Source organism: Lemur catta, chromosome 1 (genome assembly GCF_020740605.2).
Source record: "Lemur catta isolate mLemCat1 chromosome 1, mLemCat1.pri, whole genome shotgun sequence".
NCBI classification, from domain to species: Eukaryota; Metazoa; Chordata; class Mammalia; order Primates; family Lemuridae; genus Lemur; species Lemur catta.
The window spans coordinates 201,678,927-201,704,167 of record NC_059128.1 but is presented as its reverse complement, the minus strand read 5'-3'; the positions used below and the strand labels follow the sequence as shown (position 1 = coordinate 201,704,167).

The 25,241-nt window shown below is 33.1% G+C and overlaps 1 protein-coding gene across 5 annotated transcripts in view; it reads right to left on the bottom strand.

Annotated features, from left to right (window-relative positions):
• The window catches only part of NAALADL2 (N-acetylated alpha-linked acidic dipeptidase like 2), an 887,154-nt gene that overhangs the window by 522,814 nt on the left and 339,099 nt on the right, over positions 1–25,241 (bottom strand). For all 5 annotated transcript variants that reach the window (XM_045539692.1, XM_045539695.1, XM_045539696.1 and 2 more), the window contains exon 3: positions 15,641–15,914. In XM_045539692.1, coding sequence (XP_045395648.1) covers positions 15,641–15,914 — 274 coding nt within the window. The remainder of the gene's footprint in view (positions 1–15,640; positions 15,915–25,241) is intronic.

Genomic DNA, 25,241 nt, shown 5'->3' with positions numbered 1-25,241 from the left:
AGGTACTTGTTGAGCTATTCACTCTGGGTGCACCACAGTTTTTCCAATGAGTACTTCTTTGAAACATAGGAGTTATTGAGAGGTACAGAGTGAAATGGAACTTAATTCCTTCTTGTTTTAAAATTTTTTACCAGACATAAATATTAAAAAGTCTCCCTGTTACTTTTTCATTTAAATTTTATACATTAATTTTTGAACTCAGAACAAGGAACTTAAAACAACAGCAACAATTTAAAAGGAAATATCCCATGTTATTAATAAAAAAGGAATCAAAGTACTGGAATGACAACAAAGAGTGATGAGCCACATAGAAACAGCTAAGAGGAAGATTGGCACACTTCAAAAATTAACATTAAAATAAAATTATCTTCCATCTATAGTAACATATGTGATTAGAAGAAATAATAAACCAATTAGCAATGACTAAAAACCAAAACATGAAACAGTAACATTTTTTTTTTTTTTTTTTTGAGATAGTCTCACTCTGTCATCCAGGCTACAGTGCTGTGGCATAAGCCTAACTCACAGTAACCTCAAACTGCTGGGTTCAAGCAATCCTCCTGCCTCAGCCTCTTGAGTAGCTGGGACTACAGGCGAGCACCACTACCCAGGTGAATTTTTTCTATTTTTAGTAGAGATGGAGGTCTCACTTTTGCTCAGGGCTCAGGCTGGTCTTGAACCCCTAGCTCAAGATATCCTCCCACCTCAGCCTCCTAGAGTGCTAGGATTATAAGTGTGAGCCACTGCACCTGGCCCAAAAGTATAATAACATTCTATATGTCAGTTGTTCTATGGTTTTCAATGTAAGTGCCATAGATGACAAAAATTATTAAATAAAATCATAGGAATCTCATTTCCCTCGTCTTGCTACTCTGAAACCAAATTAGGAAGGTTAACCTTCTCTTTTTATGGGTGCCATAATATGACAAAATAAATAAATCATTAAGACAAAGACATTGTTTATCAGTGGCATGCTACAGGTTCCAATTTTATGATGAAGAAATGTAATGTTAAATAGATAAAGCTTCAGACTTATAAAAGAGATCTTGTGCCTAAGAGCAAGCAATCATTTAATGAGTCCCTCCTATATGCCAGACAGCAATCCAGTATTGCTACCATTTTATAAGTAAAGAAAATGAGGCTTAGAGAGGTGGAAGAATCTGTCCAACTTACATGACTACAATTCAAGCGTAGAGCTAGATTTTTCTCCAATCACTTGCCAGAAAGCCATTTCATCAGGAGGGACAATGAACACTTGGCAGCCTCTGGAGAAAGAAACTCCTCAGGGCACCCTTGGGTTAAATATGGCAAATCAACCTGCTGAGCAATGGCTCTTGTTAACATGTCATAGTCTTTGTCCCATCCAAGATCTATCAAACTAGAATCTCTGAGAATTGGCCTTAGTCTGCTCAGGCTGCCATAACAAAATCCCATAGACTAGATGGCTTGAACAATAGAAATTTGTTTCTCACAGTTCTGGAGACTAAGAAGTCCAAGGCCAAGGTGCTGGTCGATTTGGTTTGTGGTGAGGGCCTCTTCCTGGCTTGCAGACAGTCAGCCTTTTGCTATGTCCTCACATGGCAGAGAGAGAGAGAGAGTGTGAAAGCTCTCTGGTGTCTCTTCTTATAAGGACACTAATCCTCTCAGATCAGAACCCTACCCTTATGACCTCATTTAACCTTAATCACCTTCTTCTGGTAGACTCTCTCCAAAGACAGTCACACCAGGGGGTTTGGTCCAAACATATGAATTTTGAGGAAGGAGACAGAAAAGTGCCCTAGAATATGTATTTCCTAGGTACACAAAAGCTCTCATTCTCTTCAATATAACACTTATATAGTGGGAAGAACAAAGTTATTTAGAAGTTAATAAAAAATAACTTCTAACATAATGGCTTTGGTTATTATTGAGATCTGTGTGAACTGTGTGAGGGAGAAGTACCATAAAAAGTAAAATTATTTAAATAAAAAACAAAAATATCTATCATCAGTGATAAAGAATAAATGCAAATATTAAATTTGTACCTTTTGTACAAACATAGGTAGAATATAACAATTCAAAGATATCTGGTGTCAAATTGCCTGATAAATGTGACACAATGGGAATAAAAGTACATATTTCTATTTCACATTAATTTCTCTAATGCTGATAATCCTTTGTTATTTTTAATATGAAACCTTCCACAAATGAAATATTCGATCTCTTACTAGAATTTTAATTTGAAAAAAAAAGAATTTTTTTGAGTGATAAATAAAATTTGGGAGAACATAAAGTATAATTCCAAGAAACAAAAATATCTACCTTATTAATAAAGAAAAAAGTAGATCAAGCAAAACTTTTAAAACTGATCAACCTCAACTTGCTTACATATGCACAGAAAAAATAAACAGGAGTAGCTATTTCCAAACTGGATAAATAATTTGCTAATTCCTATTCAAGTTTATTCTCTAAACACAATAATCACACTAGATAGAAACAAACATTGAATCTAGACCAAAATTAATGCTATCACAAAGTTAATTGGGATAGAAATTTATAATTCTGTTTGATATAATAGCTCTACAAAGTTTATGTCATATAGGTATACTCTTCACTGAAAATGAGATATCTATATAGTTTAGTAAAAAAAAAAAAGACAACTAGGATTCTAGTGGATTCTCATTGCTGTTGACTAGAAAAAAATCATATGATAAAACTGTATAGGTATATATTTGAATATCTATTTAAATCTCCACACATATACAGATAAGGACACATATGAACCCATCCACACATTCACACATTGACAACAGTCACTCTTCATCTTCAGCACCAAGCACTGTTCTTGGCACATGTAGGCACTCACTAAAATAAGTGAATGAATGAATAAATGAGTGAATGTATGAATGAATATATCCAACCAGAGTAGTTAATGCTGAAAAAGAGGGATCATAAATCACTTAAAGAAGAAAAATATTTGTATTTTGTCCTGGAGTGAGAAAAAAATATATTGAAATTAACTAGACACTCCTTAGAAGCTGGTGCAAAGAAATAAATTATAAATATCAATCATGGTAACAACTCTAACAGATGAATTACTAAAATTATCCCCATTCTACATATAAGAAAATCAAGGTAAAGAAATGTTAAGTAGCATACTCTGGGTCACACAGCTACTAAATAGTAGAGTAGTAATTCAAAGATAGACAGTCTGACTCTGTGGTCCAGACTCTCCCACACAGTATGTGACCACATCATTATCATTTCTGTCTATCTTTGTAAGGAGATGGAAGGCGAATGGAAAGGTGGGTGGCCCTTTTGAGGATTACACGGATAATGAGAAGCTGATTCTACAAAAGCCTAGGAGTCTAACCTTAGGTTAGTGTATGAACTTTTCTGGATCTCAGTGTCCTCATTAGTGAAATGAGGACTATGAGACAGAGCTGTGATTTAGACCAATGGGACCTAATATCAATGATAATAAAAAGTCAAAATTCTTACATGGCCTATTATGCCCTGCATGATCCTCTCTCCATACTGCTCTAAGACCTGATCTCTTCTACAAGGGCTGGCTTCAGGGATTTGCGACCTGTGCAGCTGCACAAGGGTCTGTGCTTAGAAGGGCCTCCTGCCTGGTTTAATGCTCTGCTGTCATTATCTTTAAATTCTTAATAATTTTTGAATATGAGATCCCATATTTTCATTTCATATTGGGTCCACAAATTCTGTATTCAGTCCTGCCTACTATTCTCCACTTTCCTCCTTGGCTCAACACCAGCAACTGACTGTGCCGTGTATACTGTCTCATAGAGTCTTAGCTTTAGCTATTCCTTTTTATTAGAAATGCACCCTCTACTCCAGATCTATGTAATTCATTCCACTGCCATTTTCAAGTCTTCCTTAAACTTTCAGCTGTCCAATTATGCCAACTATGACCATTCTATTCAATGCTGCAATCTCCCCTATTCAAGACAGCACTATCAATCCCTTTTATTCTGCTCTTACTTTTCAACAGCATGTTTCAATATCTAAATCACTATAACTAATTAGCCATATATATATGTGTATATGTATACACATATAATTTACTTCTTTATTATGTTGATTGTCTTTACCCTCTATAATGTTTAAGTTCCACTAGGGCTGGGATCTTTGCTCTGCTCATAGATTTATGCCAAGCAGTTAGAACAGTACAAAGTACAGAGTAAATAAATATTAATATTTGTTAAATTATTAATGGCTTTAACAGTTTACATAAAGGTGAAACATTATCTCCAAAAGAAATCTACTGTCTGATACATAAAATGGTCAAAGTGAAGCAAAATTGTTCACAGCATTCCCAGCTAGGGAATCCCATGCCCCAAAGTTCAGCATACTCCTCATTCCCCATGACTCATGTGACCTTTCGCAAAGGCCAAAAGAGTCCCTATGTTATTTTTCCAATAAATACTAAAAATTTGAGACTTTTAGAAAAGTAACAAATTTTCTCCTGCTTTCTCCTAATATCATAAGCAGTAAGATTTTAAAAACATCACCAAATAGACTAGATGTTTGCTTCAGGGACACAAGATTTTGGAAAGTTGCATTCCTGCCTATACAGGAATGCAGAGACCTCCCTGAGCAGAAGCAACACAAGAGTAACTAAAAGAACATAAGAATTGTCATTTTTCTGTAGTCAGCTAAACAAACTAAATGGAACAATCATTAAAAGTAACTATGTCAGAGAAATGCCCCTGGGACGATCCCCCTGTGGGTGTGCTGGGCTCCACATTGGGGAACCTTCCTGTACTGTGATTCTCCTCCACCTTGAGGTAGTAAAAATTATTCATGCTTATGATTAATGCTTTGAAATCTTTCAGACTTGACATTTCCAACCAAATCAATCACTCTGAGCCCTCCTAGTTCTTTTCTAAGAGAGATTCATAATGTACAGAATGTTTGAAAAGCCTGTTTTGACTAAAACAGCAATTTTCTAGTCAAATTCAGAAATGATAAACCCAGGCATTTCTGATAATGACAAAATATAATATTATCACAAGTACTGTTCATCTCAAAACAAGTTTTTACTTTAGGAATTTACTACTATCTTAAATAATCTAGCTTTGAATCCTCTTCAAATTAAAGTACTTATGTTTATCAAAAACTTGTAAAATAAAAATGATCATCTAAGTTTACCTTCTTCATTTCTAGAAAGCATATAAGTATTTATAAAGAGTTCAAAATACAGAGATTATTAGAATTTTATTAGTATTAATACTTCTTTTTCAAGTTCACTCAAGGGCTTTCCATCACAGACATCATGAAGACCACAATGTATTGAATTATGAAAACCAACATTGCTTTCCCCCACTCCTGTGGCAGACATCCAGTAAGCAATCACCACTTTTTCAAACTCCTTCTTAAAATAGTATTCCACCTAATCAAGACCAATTAGATAAGGGTTGGCACAAACAGGGGAAATATATTAAATATTTAATAATTAGTAGAGCACAAGTACTAATTAGTTAAAATGAACTCCCAACTAGAAGGGACACTTGCTAGCAGACTAGGTGCATTCCAACTGAATTCAACATGAAGTCTGAGACATGCAATCTATTTTTCTGTCTTTGTTGTAAAGGATCAAACAAAGGGCTGGCTTCTAAATTTTATCACTTTTTCTTTACTGTAATATATAAACTTGCTGAAAAAAAATATTTGCCATGATGATGCAGTGAAGACAATGCTTAATGGCACAGTGACTGTTTCTGTAGCAGAAATAACAAAGATAAACCAGAGTTGCTACTTCTCTTGGCATATAGTAATTGTTTTATAAATTTGTAAAATGTCTTCAGTTTTACAATCTAACATATAATGCACAGCCATTTAGAGATGAAAAATTTGAGTTAAAATGTTTTAATGTAGTTTAACCAAAGTGAAACACAGTTCTGTCAGGATTTCATTTCCATATTTTAAATCTATATTTACCAAAGTCAATAGACAAAATAATGCAAGTTTAAAATAAACTGTCATGCTAGATTAAGAAAATATAGATTATCAGGAAGAAATTTTTTTTGAGTTTTCTAGAATTTAATAAATATTGCCTTAGAGATTATTTAGCTTCTCATTTGTATTATTTGGTCAACATTAAAAAAAAATTGGTTGAGTGTCTTTCCTTTTAGCCATTTCATTTTAAAAGTGAAAAATATATCGTTTAAAAAATAAATTATGAAAAACATGTAGAGGAGTAGGAGAAAATGGCAGTAGCAAACAGAATTTTGGAAGCTCAAGGAAGAGAATATTAAAGAGAGAATTATTTTATTTTTCAACAGTATGTGTCAGACTATATTCTAGTTTCTGAAGGTATGAAGGGAAGAGTTACAAAAAGTCCATTTCATACCACTTACTTGCTCTTGCTAAGAAGCCAACAAAAAATAAATAAATAAACAAAGACTTTAAGATTTCAGAAAACTTTCAATTGTGATATGCCCTAAAGACAATAAAGCAGGGGTAACATAGTAGAGGGTGATGAGGAATTACTTTAATAAGGAAGTCGGGGAAGACATCGCTAAGGAGATCACATCCAAAGGATGAGAAGCCATGCACTGACATAGGGAAGAACTTTTTAGGCAGTGGTAAGTATAAAGTCATTGAGAGAATGAGGAACTCTATCAAATAAAACAAAGACATCAGACTTGTTAAGGAGTAAAACATGACTAGTAGATTTTGAAATAGTTATTAATATTTTTATAGGTGTGAGGTTGGATAAGAATAGAATTTTAGGAAATTTATCAATGAAAGAGAGAACAACAGTTAGGTGGCAAATCTAAGATAATGTACAGCTGAGCAAGGTGACAGTATGTTGGTTGGTTGGTCTTCATTTATCAAAAAAGAGACCTAAGAATGTTTATAGACCAAAAAGAAGATTTGATTCGCTTTGGCTGATGAGTCCTAGAAATGAAGCAGGTATAGAGAAACTGAATCTAGCCTACATTTTCTTAACATGTGAATGAATAAAATAAATTAGTATAAAACAGGTTAGTTCCACTCCATTTATATTTTCCATGAATGTAAGTAAAAATTCATCATGAGAGTTTTGCAACTTTATCATTTTCCCTTACTTAACCTATTTCTGTGTTTTCCTGCAGTAAACTAGGAATAAAGCTGTCATTAAAAAAACAACATGAAACAAATAATCAACAACAACAGCGCTAGATGATTGCTTCAGAGACAAGCAACCCAGAATGAAGTTGTGAAACTCAATCATCTGTCCTGGGGGGGTGGGTGGAGGGCAAGAGGGAAACATGGTTGCCGCTTTGAAAGTCCCCACAGAAAGGCGGTGGGCCAGTTGTTTGAGGATCAATTGCTGTTTTGCAAAATGCTCCAGGAACCAGAAGTATCCTAGGAAGGTTTACATCTCACAGATAATCTTAGAGAATTCTTGAAAAGAATTTACCTCTTGATCTTCTATTAGCTCTGCAACAAGGTAAACTTTATCTGCCCATTTGAGACCTTGGGAAATCTGAAGGAAATTCCCTGCCTATTTCAATGTTATTTTTTACTTTTGAGTGGCTTCTGTGGCTCTAGATGGAAGAAGTAGGGGATTTGAAGTGGACTCTAATCACACGCTCACTTTCTACCCCATGGTAGAGTCCTTGGCTTTGTCTATCCCACTCTAATATTGTGGCCCTGCCAAAATTGGCAATCTAATCTGTAGCCTCTTGCTGAGTACTGGAAGGTTGTATGGTAGTAAAATGTTTCCCTATGGTGGAAAAAAGTCCTGATATGTAGAATTTTCAAGTTTCTGTGGTTTAAAGATTCTCACTATAGTTGATTTCAAATGACCAATAGGGCATTGCATCCTGAGCAACTGGGAGGAGATCATCAAAATTAGGAAACATGCATAAAATCAACTCTCACTAGCTGGAGTGAACTGTCTTGAGCTATAAATAGCTCTAACACACCACTGGGATACTTGTGTGTGGCCTTCTAAAGTGATAGGACAATACATTGCTTAAGGTTTTGCTAGGTGGTTGAGAACAGAAAATACGTATGAGTTAGAGATAGTAGTTGAAGATTGTGCTTAGGCCCTGGACGAGGGGAAAGAGTCTCTCTAAAGGCACATGAGAGCAAAGGTGGATAACAGGAAGAGAGAGATAAGGGCAAAAGGAAGTTCACAGGAGACCATAGCTATCAAGAAATTGAATATAGATAGGGTGTGTGTGTGTGTGTGTGTGTGTGTGTGTGTGTGTGTATGTGTGTGTTGTGAGAAGGATTAAACTATACAGAACTGTTATGACATGATATAAAAGAAAATAAAATCAATACTTAATCATTTATGTCCCCGTGTTAGACATTTTACTAAGCAGATTGTTATCAATTGTTTTCAGTCTACCTTTGGAACATTTATATTTTGTAGATATTCATGACCATTTCATAGGTGAAGAAACTAGAACTTAGAATATTTAAGTAACTTGATAGTATTCCTAGCAGTTTCAAGCCATGCAGTTTTATAATTGCTTACCTAAATGCCAGTTTCTCCTATTAGATTCCCAGCTGCATGGGGCAGGGCCTGAAGCTTTCTTATTTATTACTGTGTCCCTGTGATTGGCATATAAAAGGTACTCAGTATGTATTTGCTGAATGTTGAATATTTCAGTATTTCTTATTATATTAGTGAGAGCCAGCTGGCTAAATTCTACATTAGTTAGTCTCTTAGTATCAAATTAAAACATAAGGAATAAGAATAATCACAGGGCACTTTATTTAATAAATGATACTTGACTTACTAAGGTAAGTATATTGAACAAGTTGAAATTCATTCAAAAGAAATCTTCCTGGAGGCCATGAAAGTAATATGACAGAATTTTCCTTCTTCTAAAATCAGTTGGATTAGTGTGTTGAAATAATGCATAAACCTAAGGATCAACTTTTCCACAGAGCTCTCTATTTCTGAAAAGACTAAATTTGTATTGCCTACTGAAATGAGGTATACCTTATTTGTAAACTATGTATTTAAATTCTAACATTTTATAGAAATTAAAATATAAATGAAATCTTCTAAGAAAGTCGCATCATCACTTAACTTTGTAAGTGGTATTATTTAAATCAAATCAGACATAAAAATAAAAACTCTGTAATTCTCTGTTAAATAATAATTATGGTGATGCAAAACCTTTAGAAATAACTTTAGGCAAATTAAAAGTATGTAACCAAACACTTTCTCACTAAAAATACCACATTTGTTGTAAGGGAGTGGGAGACACAGTCCATTGCACTTTAACCACTTAGATGAATTTAGCTATCTTTGTTTTAAAACTTTTATTTCATAAAATAGGCTTTTGTTCTCTTTCCCAGGTAGAAGATGTAACCTCTTTAAAAAATATTTAACTATGGATAATATGTTGTGTTAGATCATTTCTTTATTTGTAAATGCTTCAGACTAAGTTTTAAAGGCAGTGAAAAATACACCTTAAATATGTGAAAATTAATCCTATGGCTACTAAACTTAAATAAGAAAACAGCAATTATGGAGTTGTTTTGTTAGCTCAGCTGGTTAGTAAAAACAGCTCATGAAACCAGAAACAGAAGGTCATATTGGACCAAAGGACTTTATGTAGATTTTTTTAAAAAATTAATAACAGGTGTATACTGCTGTGTTCAGGGTCATTTATCTCACATTTGTATACTGTTGCCAAAAGATGGATTCACAAGAGAAAAAGGAGGGAGATAGATAATATGTAAAGTCATTCTCACCATTGAAAAGCTGTTTCAAGCTCATATATCTCTGTTGGTGAGACAGTAGCTTAATCTTCCTACCCAGGCAACAAAGTTTAAATAACATAATTCCTTTCTAACTCCCCTAGCTCTCTGATATTTTTATCTATAACAGGAAGCATTCAGAGCCAAACGCATATAGCTCTGCCTTTTCCCATAACCCTGATAACTTTGCTTTTGTTTGAAAATATTAAAAAGAAAAGAGAAAGAGAAAGTTTTTATAGCCATGAGAAAATAGACATCTGATTGTAAGTTATCCAAGCATTCCATGCAGTAGTTGTATATTTTTTCTCTTTAAGATTTTATGACAAAATATTTGATACAGTGTTCAGATTTCATGTGTTAAACAATTATGTCTTGATATTTTACACATAAAGACAAGCAATGCTCTTCAGGCCCAACTTGACATGATTTATCATTCTGTATTCAAGAATAAAACATTTCATTCTAATTTCTTTGAGCTTTCAGTTTTAATTAAAAATATGATAAGGGTATTATGTACATTTTATTACATATTCATACTTATCAAGGCATCTTTCTCCCTGATGATTAATATTTGTCATGCTAAACAGAATACAGAAAGATTATATTCAGACAGTATGATAAATATGATAACAGTTTGTACTTCCAAATCTTGATATATTGTTCTGATAATTTCTCAATTTCTCCCTTTTAAGTGTGTCTACTGTCTACCAAATAATAATAACAGCTAACATTTATTGAGTGCTTTCTAAACGCCATGGACTTTACATGATTTATATCATTTCTTCCCCACAATAACCATTTAGGGTACTATTAATATTCCCATTATACGGATGAGGACCCTGAGTATAAGCAATTATAGTGACCACCCCACATTTGTACAGCTAGTCAGGGAGGGTGCTAATTTGGGCTCTTGAGCTCCACTCTCTGCAGAATAAGGTAGTGATAAATGTGTTAATAATATGTCTTATGCACAGTTAGTGAGTTGTTGAAAATAAGATTCCATAAAATTGCATTATTTGGCTTGTCTTTCATACAAAATATAGTGCTTTACAGAAGGAAAAGATCCAAAATCCATAAAATATATAAGAATAAGAACAAATCCTCTTCTCAAAAAGAACATAGCAGAACCAATCTATCCAATGTTTATTAAGTATTAATGTGTGCTTTACTTTTCTACATCTGCCTGGCTTTCACAAAGGACAAGAGAAATAATTGCACAGGAATTATATAAAAGCTCTATTTTCCATTTATAAAATTGACTAGACATTTTCAGCACTCAGTATCAATGTCTTTAACCTTAAGATGGTATTATAGTTGATATTTACCTTTTGATAAAAATATAAATTACTGTTTATTCTCTGAAGCTAAATTTACCATGGTAAATTATTTATGTATCTATTTTAATATGTGTTTTGCATCTGACAGGACAGCTCTCCTTAGGATCCTTTTACTGACCCACCTGTCATTATGAAGGGGTAAACAATGTCACCTTTCTAGTGCACAATGAATTACAAAGAAGTTGTAAAGTACACCATCCATCATGCTGGCACTAAGTAGGCTTTGGAAGTAGATCTCAGCTATCACAAATGCTATTTAGACTGTTACCAGAAAGCACAAATTAGAAGCTTATACAAAATGGTCATATGATGAATGGACATGACAGGTCTTCAAAGAAAAGGGGCACTCCTCTCCTATAAATGACCTTGTCAGAAGCAAAAATTTGTGAGGAGCTTTGCGAGCAGTCAAAGTAGAATAATTTAAGAACTTGTTAATGGCTCTGCCTGACAGAAACTCATGCAAACACAATGTAATCAAAATAAAAAATGAGATATACCCAAATCATTAGCAGTAACCACTGAAGCTTGATTTGAATTAGGGAATGGTCTGAAAAGATACAGGAAAATCATCAGTGCCTTATTTGTTAGAGTATGTGACTTTCAATATTATATCTAAAACTTGTATGAAATACATGCAAGTATTTTATATGCATATGCAATAGTCACCTAGAAATTGCTTTTGAAAATCATAATACTAATATACTTTGAGTTTAAGAAAATCAATATCAATAACTTATTATATGCTTTCTTGACATAGATATTTAAATTATTATGTACTTAGTATAATAGATTTGCATTATTAATACCATTTTAAAATAGATAATGTCTTCATCTAATTTGCATGATTAATTTCTCAAATTCTGTTCTTCAAATACAAGGTGTTTGTTTTATTCATATTGCATTTTAGTTCCTTTAACAATCCCTTTTGTTTAGGCCTAATATTTCTAAAATGGAGTATATTTCTAAATGTACCGTTTACTATTTTCTCCCTTTTAGTAACTGCTTTTTCAAGTCTTTTGCAATTCTTCTTTATTAAAAATGGAAATTCTAATGCATTTACAAATGATGGAGAGTCCCAAATAAGGACTTAAGACTTCATGGACATGTGGATAATTCCATGAATCTGAGGTAGACACTGGTTTTCTTTTACATGAAAAAAAGGGAAATTTAAACATTTATTACTGATAAGATAAACATGTAGAAAACTGTCAGAGATAATAGTTACACAGGAATATTAAAAAAAACCCCTAGTTACATTAATGAAGTAATTTAAAAAATAATAAATTTTATAAAAAATAAAGGGATCTTCTTTGATATAGATAAAATCACTGGTGGGCCCTCTAACTTTTTAATTTTTAATATTAGGTGTTTCAATACAATGTCAAAGCCTAGAAATAGGTGGACATTGCTATGGCTGTGAAAGACAGTGACATAAGGGAAAGTCCCGCTGAACTCTGCTTTGTCCCATATATCTTGGCTTTCATAGAAATCGTCATAAAACCTGTGCCAAAAGGCAAAATAAAAAGGCCAAAAGGCCATGGTTATAGACACATACACATGTATACCAGTTTGAAAGTTAAAATATATTGTTTTTAATTAAACTGGCTGTTTCATTTAACTAAAATGCCTTTTGTGTCCTCTTTTTTTTTTGGAGACAAAATCTCATTCTGTCACCCAGGCTACAGTGTGGTGGCATCATCATAGCTCACTGCAGCCTCAAACTCCTAGGCTAAAGTGATCCTCCTCCCTCAGCCTCCAGAGTAGCTGGGACTGGAGGTGTGCACCACTATGCCTGGCTAATTTAAAAAAATATATATTATAGAGACAGAGTCTTGCTATGCTGCTCTGGCTAGTCTCAAATTCCTGGTCTCAAGCTATCCTGATCCTCCTGCCTTGGCCTCCCAAAGTGCTAGGATTATAGGTGGGAGCCACTGGGCCTGGCTTTGTGGCTTCTCTTGACAAGAAAAAAAAATGAGGGGAAAAAAGAAGAAAACGGGAAGAAAAAGAAGAGGGAAAGAACTACATGTTTGTATTTGGATAAGAAAAGTAACTATGTCATGTAAAGGAATCTAAAGAGAAAGCTATTGAACCTGTTAAACATGTAATTGAAATGCTGATAGTATATAACTAATTATTCTCTATAACTTATAATTCTAAATGGGTGAGAGGGTAGGGTTGAAGAACATTGTCAGTATCGTTAGAATTCAGATTTCCAGTTTGTAAACTCTGATTATATGAAACCGTTGAGGAAACAAAATGGCACTCAAGTAAAATTTATGGAGCCTAGAGTTAAAATTTATGCAAGCTAACCTTGGCCTCCATAAACAATGACTACTAAACTTGAATATAAAAAGCAAACATACAGTTATATATAATACTCCTTGTCCCAACATCTGCACAAATATCATAGCACAATGGTTTTGCTGAACAGTGGAAAGCTAGAGCCAAGTAGATTCTTCTAAACTACCTTTTCCCTGACTTAGCTTCTCCTACCCCATCTCCATGAGGATGTGGGTTTGCTGGTGGTGAGTGGTGAGTATGAATCAGAAATCAGGAGCGCACAATGTCTGTTAATATCTCTTTTAAACCAAAGCAAACAGATTATTATTGAAGTGTTCCTCTCTCATCTTCTCCCCCTTATTATACAAGATTTGAGTATAAAGGAACAGTGATATAAATTTAATTTTCCAGGTGCAATGAATCTCTACTTTAGACAGCAAGACCAACAACTATATACTCTTATAAGAGACTTTGGAGTCCAGGGGAAGCTACATAGACATATATTTCTTTCCTTGGTCTGTGTGGAAACTGGACTATCTCAATGTGAAAGAGTAGGGGTATTGAAGGAGATTTTTTTGTGGTGGACTCAGATCTATGAGATTTATTTAATCTTTTTATATCTCCAATCCACTGGGCTCAGTGGATTATTACAAAGGGCCACATGAAACAAATAGGTACAGAAGTTGTAGTTTCATGACTCTTCCATATGACCTCAATCAAGGAATAATCAATGTTTGCCAGAGGAAACTGAAAAGCAAGGAGATGGGAATGATTCCAATGACCCACTCGAGCTTGTGGTGCTTTGCAGTTGTTCTGTGTTTTAGACATGCTTTTGTTTAGGGGAGGAAATGACCTTGACTTGAACCAATCAGGATGAAGAGGTGGGTTGAAAATGTGTGGGGCTAATGTAGTATTAGGAGTCTGAGAGAAAATATGTGGGGTAATTTCAGGGCTTAAGGCCAAAGCTTCTGAGCCAAGGAAGGAGTGCTGGCTGCCTTCCTCTATTTTTATTAATGTACAGGTGTGTTTCCATTATTGCCTCCCAGAAATAGTGTACATTAATCAAATCAAATTACTTGAGTCCTACACTAGAAATACTGCAGTTAATATTATATTAAATTTTAATTAGTAGTAATACTTTCCAAGGTGGTAATAGTTATATACAGTCCTTCTGCTAAATGTCAAAGTATGACACAACAGAGAATAGAAACGATGCTAAAGCATTGGAAAAGCTGCCTCTCCTCACCACCGCCCCCCACCCCTGTTCCAGTAAAGAAGAAACATAGTAGGAACAAGCATTCACTATTGTCACTATTATATTGAGTATTTCTGCAAAGTAATTATAAATGAATCATAGCTAATAATAAGTTAGATTCTTAAAAATGTGTGCCATTAACAGTCAGAAATATTATTTCATTTGTATTAAATGAAGCAATCTATAGTTTGATAAAAAACTAAATGTATTTATAAAAATTAGACTTTTATTTTGAGAAGAAAACTTGTCCATATAAAGAAAACCAATAACCAATATATGTTGTTGCAGCTACCTTGTATATTGTTCTTACTATAGCTACACTCTGTTCTCTAGGGTTCACATGTTATTAGTTAACTTAATTCTCACAACAACCTTATGAAGTTGGAACTATTATTATCCTCATTACAGAGTTGAGCAAAGTGCTCAAGATGGTTAAGTAACAGTAAGTAATTGGGGAGCTGAGATTTAAAAAGTAGTCCGTGTGGCTCTAGAAACCTTGCATTCAGTGATTATGCCAAAAAACACTACATTATAAACCAGTTAACCCAGAAAAGGTGGGGAAATAATTCACACCTAGCTTCTTGTTGCATGTGATTTCCATCATGAAAGCAGAAGCACTCACTGTATTTCAAATATTAAATGTGTGAATAATCACAACAATTTTCCACTTCATTTCTTGTGTGTGTACACAATCTCAAAACAGAACCCTCTCATTTCCATTCTTTCTCTCCATAGCAATGTATTAAAACTTGCCTTTTCAAAACCATAGAATGAAATAGACTTGCCCTATATGGTCTTAGAAAATGTGAATAACTCAGTCACACATTCAACACCTTCAAATTAAATTCTTCTAACATGTTTTCACTTTCAAAATATGACAAGAAAAGGGCCACGCAATCCAACTTCTTTCTCTTTCCTGGCACCTCCGCACTGAGAGCATTTAATGGTTACTTTTGTATGTTGCATCTTGCCAGTTAGTTCAGATTAGATGAAAGCCTTTGTTTTTTAATTCCATTTCACTGTAAATGACAGAGACAAATGGTCATATTACCTTGAGAGTTCCTTTGGCAGAATAGGCTGCATATGAGTAGAGGAGATCTTGGCTGCTGTCTTTTCTGGCTTTTTCGCTGCAAGGCTGGCCATTAGGAAGGAAGCATTGGCCACTGCTGTTCAGAGTCACAGTGCTGGGAGAAGGGCCTGGCAGATTAAGCAGCACAGAGTAATTTACAAACTGTATATCTTCTAGGCCCAAAGAAGTCCAATGAGTCTTAATCTGTTTTGAAATTTCCATGTCATCTTCACTTTTATACAGTTGTATGAAATTTCTGAAAGAAATTTAAAAAGCATACTTTAACAAAAAAAGAAAATATTCTTTTGCGATATGACTGCTCAATATGTGAACAATTAATAATAGATGTTGTGGGATATTGAAAGATGAATGAGACAGGGCCCAATTCAAGAAATTTACAGTTTGATAGAATGATGGACTTGCACAGAAATTATACTGAACCAAATGCAGGATGAATTAATTTCTTAAATTAAGAACTAATAAAGCACTACGGAACTGCAGAAAAGAGTGATTAATGCCCAGTAGTTCTTTTATTAGTTCTAATCCTTCTATCAACATCAACATAATCCTTTTAAAACTCAGTTCCAAAACTAGATGTCATTCTGGTTGAGGCAGTTGTGTGTTATAGTTAATATGATTTCATATAAAATGATGTGATTAACATACGGGTATTGCTTTTTAAAATAATACAAGAGCTCTTTAGATACAATTTAGATGTCAAATTACATGATGCTATGAGCACAATGATATTCAATAATACCAAAATCAAAACAGATTGCCAAACCAATATGAAATTAATGTTTATGTTGTACATTTTGTGCTTTATATATTTTTCCTATATATAGCCACAGTGACACTACCTATTTTAGCTTATGACATTCCAGAAGACAGAAAAAATCTGTTTAAAAAATTTTTGTATAGTATCTAGAACAGAATCAAACATGGGAACATTATAAAAATAATTTAATCTAGATAACTTTTTTTTTTTTTTTTTGGAGCTGAAATGAAAAGGAATCATAAAGGGACCAGCTTCCTTCCTCAGCAAAAATATACTCTCTTATAGGAATTTTATTGCTATTCAATCTATTACCTAAGTGTTTGATACTATTGTTATTTTTGCCCATCACATTATTTTTCTCCCACATACTTATTTCTTCTTAGACCCTGTTTAAGAACCCCTCACAAAAAACACACCTGGAAAAGAAACAAGAAATAGATACACTAATGTAGGAAAGTTTACTGAAGACAAAAAGTATGTCTGCTGATACAGCTTAGAAGCTGGCCTAAGCTGTAGGCCTAAAGCTGTAGGCCTAAAGCTGTAGGCCTAAGCTGCTGCCCTAAAATGCAATAAGAAACAGTTTCACAGTTGTTTTCTATCTTTTTGAAGATACTCTTACACATTTTTTTTTCTTTTCCTGTTTTTTTTTTTTTTTTTTTATTTTAAAAATCTAGTTGGACCAGTCAACAGTGCCACTTAAATTTTATGGAAGAGCTGATGGAAGAATCTCCTTTTTCATTCCTAATAGGAATGGTCTGCCTTCTACCTTGTTGTTTTGTTGCTCTTTCTCCTACTTCGCCTACCAACTTTCTTTACTGCTACTGCATTCTCTCCTCATGTTGGGGATAGGGCAGGTAAACTGAATTAAAACTTAACACAATTTGATGAGAAAGTCATTTAGAAAGGTGAGTCAGTAATATTCTTTTAAAATACATATCAAGTGGAGTTTCAGAATACACATTTTATTTATGCAAATTTAGCTATATATAGTCAACATTAACAGAAAAAGAGAAGAAAAATGTGAATACTGCTTTAGATTTTGTTTGTTCTTCTATCCAGTTAATTGATGGATGTAAATCCACCAGGGAATGTGCAAGATATTTGATCTGCCATTCCTTTTATTGGTCTCAGTTCCAAAGTGCTTCATGGTGTAAGCAACTCAACAAAACACTGAATGTTTTAAGATGCATATGTTATACTACACAGCCTCAAAGGGCAAATCAAATACTTCTTTAGGTCCTAAACTGAAAAATCAGTAAATTGTCCCAATTCTGGAGAATTTCTAAGTATCATTCAGTACTAAGCTAAAATTACTTAGTGAAAGGATGTATGCATTCTTAACTTTTAATTGAATGAATACATACTTTCTTCATTATAACTTCATTTTTCATATTATGAAATAATTTGAACATATAGAAATCTATAACATATGTAAAATATGAAGGATGATAAAAGGAACAACCAGCTTATGAAGTGGAACATCTCTAATATTATCGAAGCCCTTTGTATACTCTTTATTTATTCTGTCACTTAACCTGATCCCCGGTTAACCATCAATCTGAATTTTCATTTCCCATTGCCTTGTTTTTATACATTTATATATATGAATATATATCCTTAATAATTCATTCTTTAAGTTTGTGTTGTTTTACTTTCATATGATTGATGTCTTACATATTGTTTGGAGACTTGGTTTTTTCACTATGATTGTATATCCCCCAAATTTATATGTTGAAATCCTAACCAATGTATTGAGTTTCTAATATTCCTCTAAGTTTTTTTTTATCATTTCTCCTGAGATATTAAAGTGGTTTCTAGTTTTTCATTATCATAAACAATGTCACATTGAACATTATTATTCATGTTTTTTAATGAACATATGCAAGAGTTTCTCTAGGCAAGCAATTATTGGTCCATAGGTTATGTACCTGTAAAACTTCAGTAAGAAATGCCAAAAAAAAAAAAGCTTTTAAAAGGATTTTGATTACACTTCTGCCAGCTCTTCATGAGAGTTCTTATTCCCTCATTCCTCACCCACACTTGGTGTTTTCCATTATTTTATTTTATTTTATTTTGTACTTTTGCCAATGTGGTGGGTGTGAAACTGTATTTTATTATGTGTTTAACTTAGAAGTACAATCACTGGATTGCAGGATACACTAAATATTAATAGTTTCCCAAAGCTTTTTGTACCACCCACAGTCAGTGTATCTAACTTTTACTATCCAATGAATGTTAAATTGTATCTCACTGTAGTTTTAATTTGGATTTTGATTATTAATGAGGATCTTTTCACATATTGTTTAACTATTCATATTTCCTTTTCTGTGCAATAAGCTGCTTTCGTGTTTTGCTCATATTTATAGAAGATTTTGTATGTTGTGGATAATGCTTTTTAGGTCATATTGTAGCAAATATATACTCCCAGTTTTGTCTTCTCTTTCCATTTTCAATATCTTGTCTTATGATGAACAAAAGTTCATAATTTTAATGTACATAATTGTTAACATAGTGTAATGGTTTGTATATTTTCTGACATGCTTAAGATATCCTTCTCAAATTTGAGGTCATAAAGTTATTTTCATTTTTTTTCCTAAAATTTTTAAAGAATTGTTTTTCACATTTCAGTGTTTGCCTGGATAAGGGGTGTGTGTGTGTGTGTGTGTGTGTGTGTGTGTGTGTGTGTGTGTTTACGTGTGAGGCAGGAATCCAATTCTTTTTCCCACCTGAACAATTGTCTTAGCATTCCTCATCAAATACTCCCCACTAATGTACAATGATAACTCTGTCACATGAGTTTCCATATGTATATGGGTTTGTCTGAGTGCTCAAATCAATTCCATTAGTCTTTTTGATCAATCTTCATCATAATGTGCTGTTTTCATTATTATTACTTTATAATATGTCACAATATCCAAAATAGTAAGTCACCCCACTATTCTTCTTCAAGAATATCTTAAATATTTTTCTTTTGTTCTTCCATATTAATATTGGAATGAGTTTATTAATTTCCATGTCAAGATTGTAATTGCAATTACACTGAGACTAAAGATCAATTTGAAAAGAAATGCCATCCTTATAATAAAATAACAGTTAAGTCCTTAATATTATTACCATGGTCTGAATGTTTGTATACTCCCAAATTTATATGTTGAAATCCTAAGGGATTAGTGCCCTTATAAAAGATGCCAGAGGGAGCTTTTTTGCCTTTCCATCATGCAAAGACACAGCTAGAAGGCATTGTCTATGAGGAACCAGGTACCTCACTAGGTACCACAGGTGCCTTGATCTTGGACTTCCCAGCCTCCAGAACTGTGAGAAATAAATGTCTGTTGTTTATAAGTTACCTCATCTAAGGTATTTTGTTATAGCAGCCTGAACATATTTAGACAATGATCAAATATCTGGTCAATGTTATTAATAATATAATGTTTTAAAATTAAAATATTATCTGCTTATTGCCAGTGTAGAAGAATATTATTCAGATGTTCTATAAAATAATCTTGTTAAACTCTCTTACTAATTATTTTTTACCATTTTTGTTTTTTATGTAAAATATTGTATCCTATGCAAATAATGAGGGCTTATTACTTCCTTTCTAGTCATTTATAGATTATTTTGTATTACTATATAGGCTATGATTTACAGAAAATATTTAATGAAATATGTAATAAGTGTGATAGCAGACATCTATGTTGTATTGTAAATATCAGGTTAAAGATGTTCCCTCCATTCTCATCTTCTTAAGAATTTTACCAGAAATTCTGATGCCTTTATTAAGACAATCATATGATCCTTTTCTTTAATATGGTAGATTACATTACTCCTAAGATAAACTCTACTTAATAGAATACATCATAATTTTTAGCTATTATGTGATTTATTTTGCCAACATTTTGCTTATAATTTACACATCTATTTTGAAAAGTAAAGTTGGTATGCAATGTTCCTTTCAGGGATCATTTCTGCCTGACTTTGGTTTGTAATTTCTTATTAAGAGAGAACTATGAACTACTGATTCAATGTCTTTAATACAAGAGTTTTAAAAGTTTCTTCTTCAAATCATAGCTCTTTAATTGCACTCTGTGCTATCTTCCATTAATTTTAAAATTTCTAGGTTTCTGGTTTTATCACAGTTCTCTTTCTTGGGTTTTGGTGCCCTTGGGGATTTCTCTTACTATTCTATCAGCTCAGAAAGTAGTCTTTTAAAGTGAGTATATCATAATGTATACAGCATCTATGTACTTTTCAGAATATACATGTCAAAAGACTACTCAAAATAGAAATGTACTAATGAGAGCCTATCTCCCATGTAATACATGATTTCTTTGTATGTATTGATTGCTATTTCCACAACATCAAGGGAAAAAACTCTGGAAAAGCAGTTAATAATTATGACCTAAGTTGCTGCTTCCATAAACTTATAATGCAGATATTTGTTCAAAATTAATTGATGTGATATCATTTGGCATATTATCTGACCTTTTAGTGATTAAATTATTCAAATATCCTACAATATGGTTGTTGAATGGATTCAAATGAATATGGAAACACCTTTTTAGTAATCTGAAAAATATCAGTATATCAATATAAAAATGCATCCTAAAACACTGTAGCAAAGATTTTGAATGCACATGATTATAGAAATACTGGTCTTTCAAAATGATAGAGAAAATACCATTTCTTAATAAATAGTGCCTAACATTCCAAACAGTTAATCATGAGTTAATAAACACCTATTCCATTTCAGTCTTCCTAAGATTACTTTTTAATTCTGCTACATTTTAAAATTGTCTTTTGAGTTTATCCAGTTGTTTGTTTATACCTATCTTGTTCTTTAAAAATGATTTAAGGAGACTATATGAGTTCATTGTTTTGAAATTATGTAATTTTTAAATCTAAATTGTTTGAAATTAATGAATAGTCATTAAAAAAAAGTCTCAGTGATACAAATGGTTCAAAGAATTCTATTTATTAATCAATTCAAATCATTTAGAATGTGAAAATGGATAGGTTTTATTAAATACTTCAACAGTTTTTCTGATATTTTTCCCCCATGATAAATGTTTTGGGATTTATGGTGAACAGTTCTGCTATAATTAGGCAGTTTGCTATATTAAATGAGAAATGTTATTAAAGAATTAATTACAATATAATCTCAATTTACTAATTTCAGAGAAAGCTGCAAAAATAGGAGTGTGTTACCTAAAATCATAAGGTATTTATTTGACAAAAAGTTTTACTGTGCTTTAATTTTAAAAATAAGGGTTTCCATGGGCCAGTAGTTTTGGCAGGCAGCATAATGAACTGTCATGCCTGAGACTTGAATTTGGAAGTAACTTTGGCATTAACGTTCCATTGGCCAACAGAGACTAGAAATGGGAGAATTTTGGCTTTGGTAGACAGAATTCTGTTTATATCAATGTTTAACACCTGCCACTGGATGAGCCACAGAGCAACACTGATGTCAGAATTGGAGGAAGTGAGGCATGTAGTATTCCTAGTACCAGGTTGAGTGCCAAGAGTATACTGTAATTGAACGGGAAAAGCAAACGTCTAAAGAAAGATACTAGCATTACACAGGGAAAAAAAGCACACTTACTAATGTCCACTGAGATTTTCTCATGTGTATATAAAATAACATGTGCAGACATTCATATACTGTATAAGTTGATATTTTTCATATAATATTAAAAAGTCAAAAATTTCCTTAAAGTTGTTTTTTGAGTTGGTATCCAATGTAGCAAAATTATCTGAGTCATGTACTATATATGTGACGAATTTAAAGAATCTATAGCATAGAGTATAACTTTTAACTTTTAATTTTTAATTTTGTTTTGAATATATTGAGAAAAAACACATGGTAAATTGTTAACACATATAATATCAAGAAATTAAATGGTTAAGAGGGAAAGGTAGCATTCCATGACCTTCTCTTGCCACACAGCCAATAAATGGCATGCCAAATGAAAACATGATTCCTTGATCAACTACTCCTTAATTTCTAAAATAAAATACTAACTGTAAATTATGTATTGAATGTCTGCTCTATAGAATTAAAATATTGTGCTTAATCATCACACAAAAACCCCTCATATGACGACTATTGTTACCATTTTACAGATAAGGGCATTGAAAATCAGATAATGCAACCAGTATGCAAAATGTCCTAGATTCAGTAAGTCAGATTTCTACTATACTACACTGTACCTCAGGTTTCTACTAAATACATTGTAGTTTAGAAGGAACGAGTAGTTTCCCAATCTTAGATGTTTCCCAAACCAATCAAAATGGTGAGTGTTTGAAAAGACAGTATCTGGGTAAAATAATTAAAAGTTAGATCATGTGCAGTTGATAGAAAGAGAACTTTATGCTCATGAGAAAATGAGACTTAGGGAGATTAATGTAACTGTTTTAAGAATACAATAGACCAAATTTCAGAGTTTGGGAACCATCTGAACAAGAAAGAAGAAAACCGATCCCTTATTATATTCCATTAAAAAATTAGTGCAGAAGTAGATTATCTATATGAGATCTTAATACCCCCTCTCCTTGTGATGAAGGAGAACATGGTGCACAACTGTCTGCTCTACAAGTAATAGAAGGCAGGTTGATGGGCTTAGTGCCCTCCAGGTAAGTCCCAGGCATAATGCTGATACTCAATATTGTTTAATTAATTTGATTTTTATGTCAAATGTATGGTCCAAATGACAGTAAAAGAGAAAACTTGATTTAAAAACAAGAGCACGCAGAAATAAACTGTTAACACATCTATTTCTACCTGTGCCAGAAAAAAAAAAATTCTAGTGTTATAACTCTACATCTTTCACCCTTGCATATACTTGTACAAGAGATAATTTCAACTCTGGTTAACATTGACTGTATATTTGGATTGTAGGAAAAACATGCAATAGAGTATCTCATGGTAAAGCACTTAAAAATACATCTTAGAAAGAAGCAATGTTACTGAATAAAATGAAAGCTATCCAAGGCATGGAGACTAATAAGATTTTACAGAATGTACCAGTCCCGCACAGGAATATTACACTTACTGTTAATAGTATCTTGCTTCTGAGAATCTCTCTGATTTTCAGAGAGTATAGTTGCCAAAGGTCACTTTTCAGATTAAATTACTTTGATTTATCTAAAATAAATCTAAAAGCAGACTCACAAAATGGACAAATTAATCCTATCAGTAAGACATTACAAGTCTTCAATTTCATCTGCTTGGTTCTCTAATGCAATGACATAAACTTGGATGGTGTCAAAACTTACAGAGACTTTTGATTAAAAGAGTCACTATTCCAATGTTCTTTCAAGTAAGTGAATAGATTACTGAATAAATAATTGGGAGAAACTTATCCCATTTCCGTAAGACTGTATTGAAATGACTGACCTCTATCATGCTTCAGAATGAGCATATTTACTGAGAATTTTCAAACGTACCTAGGTACTAACAATGATTCCTTTTTCTTGTGCTTAATACAAAGATTGTTAATGTATTTGGCTAATCTTAAAAATTATATATTTTATTTATTTTAATTTCAGAATATTACAGGGGTAGAAACGTTCTGGTTACATAAATTGTTTTTGTACTATTTGAGTCAAAGTTATAACTGTGCCCATCCCCCAGATAGTGTGCATTGTACCCATTAGGTGTAAATTTGCCCATCCCTTCCTCCCCCCTCCCTTTCTGCTTCATTTCCAATGGATGTTATTTCCATATATGCACATAAGTGTTGATCAATTAGCTCCAATTTAATGGTGAGTACATGTGGTGTTTGTTTTTCCATACTTGTGATACTTCACTTAGAAGAATGGTCTCCAGTTCCATCCAGGTTAATACAAGAGGTTTTAGTTCACCATTTTTTAATGGCCGAGTGGTATTCCATGGAATACATATACCACATTTTATTAATCCACTCATGCTTTGATGGACACTTGGGCTGTTTCCATATCTTTACAATTGTGAATTGTGCTACTATAAAAATTTGAGTGCAGGTGTCTTTTTTATAGAATGCCTTTTTTTCCTTTGGGTAAATACCCATAGTGGGATTCCTGGATCAAATGGTAGTTCTATTTTTAGTTTTTTGAGGTATCTCCATACTCTTTTCCATAGAGGTTGTTCTAATTTGCAGTCCCACCAGCACTGTATGAGTGTACCTATCTCTCCACATCCATGCCAGCATCTGCTTTTTGGGACTTTTTGGTAAAAGCCATTCTCACTGTAGTTAAGTGATTGTGGTATTGATTTGGATTTCCCTGATGATTAGAGATGTTGAGCATTTTTCCATATGTTGGTTGGCCATAAGTCTATCTTCTTTTGAAAAGTTTGTGTTCATGTCTTATCTGCCCTTAAATGGATGTATAGCATGCAAATATTTTCTCAGAGAACCCAGATAAACAACCATCCTCATATTGTCATCTAATCTTTGACAAAGCAAACAAAAACATACACTGGGGAAACAATCCCTATTCAAAATAAATGGTGCTGGGAAAATTGGATAGTCACATGCAGAAGACTGAAACAGGATCTGCAACTCTCACCACTCACAAATAATGGATAACAGACTTAAACCTGAGGCTTGAAACTATAAGAATTCTATAAGAAAATGTTGGAAAGACTCTCTTAGACATTGGCCTAGGCATAGAATTTATGAAGGAGACTCCAAAAGCAATCACAGCAACAACAAAAATAAATAAATGGGACCTGATCAAATTAAAATGCTTCTGCAAAGCCAAGGAAACTATCATTAGAGCAAATAGACAACCTACAGAATGGGAGAAAACTATGCTTTTTAAAAG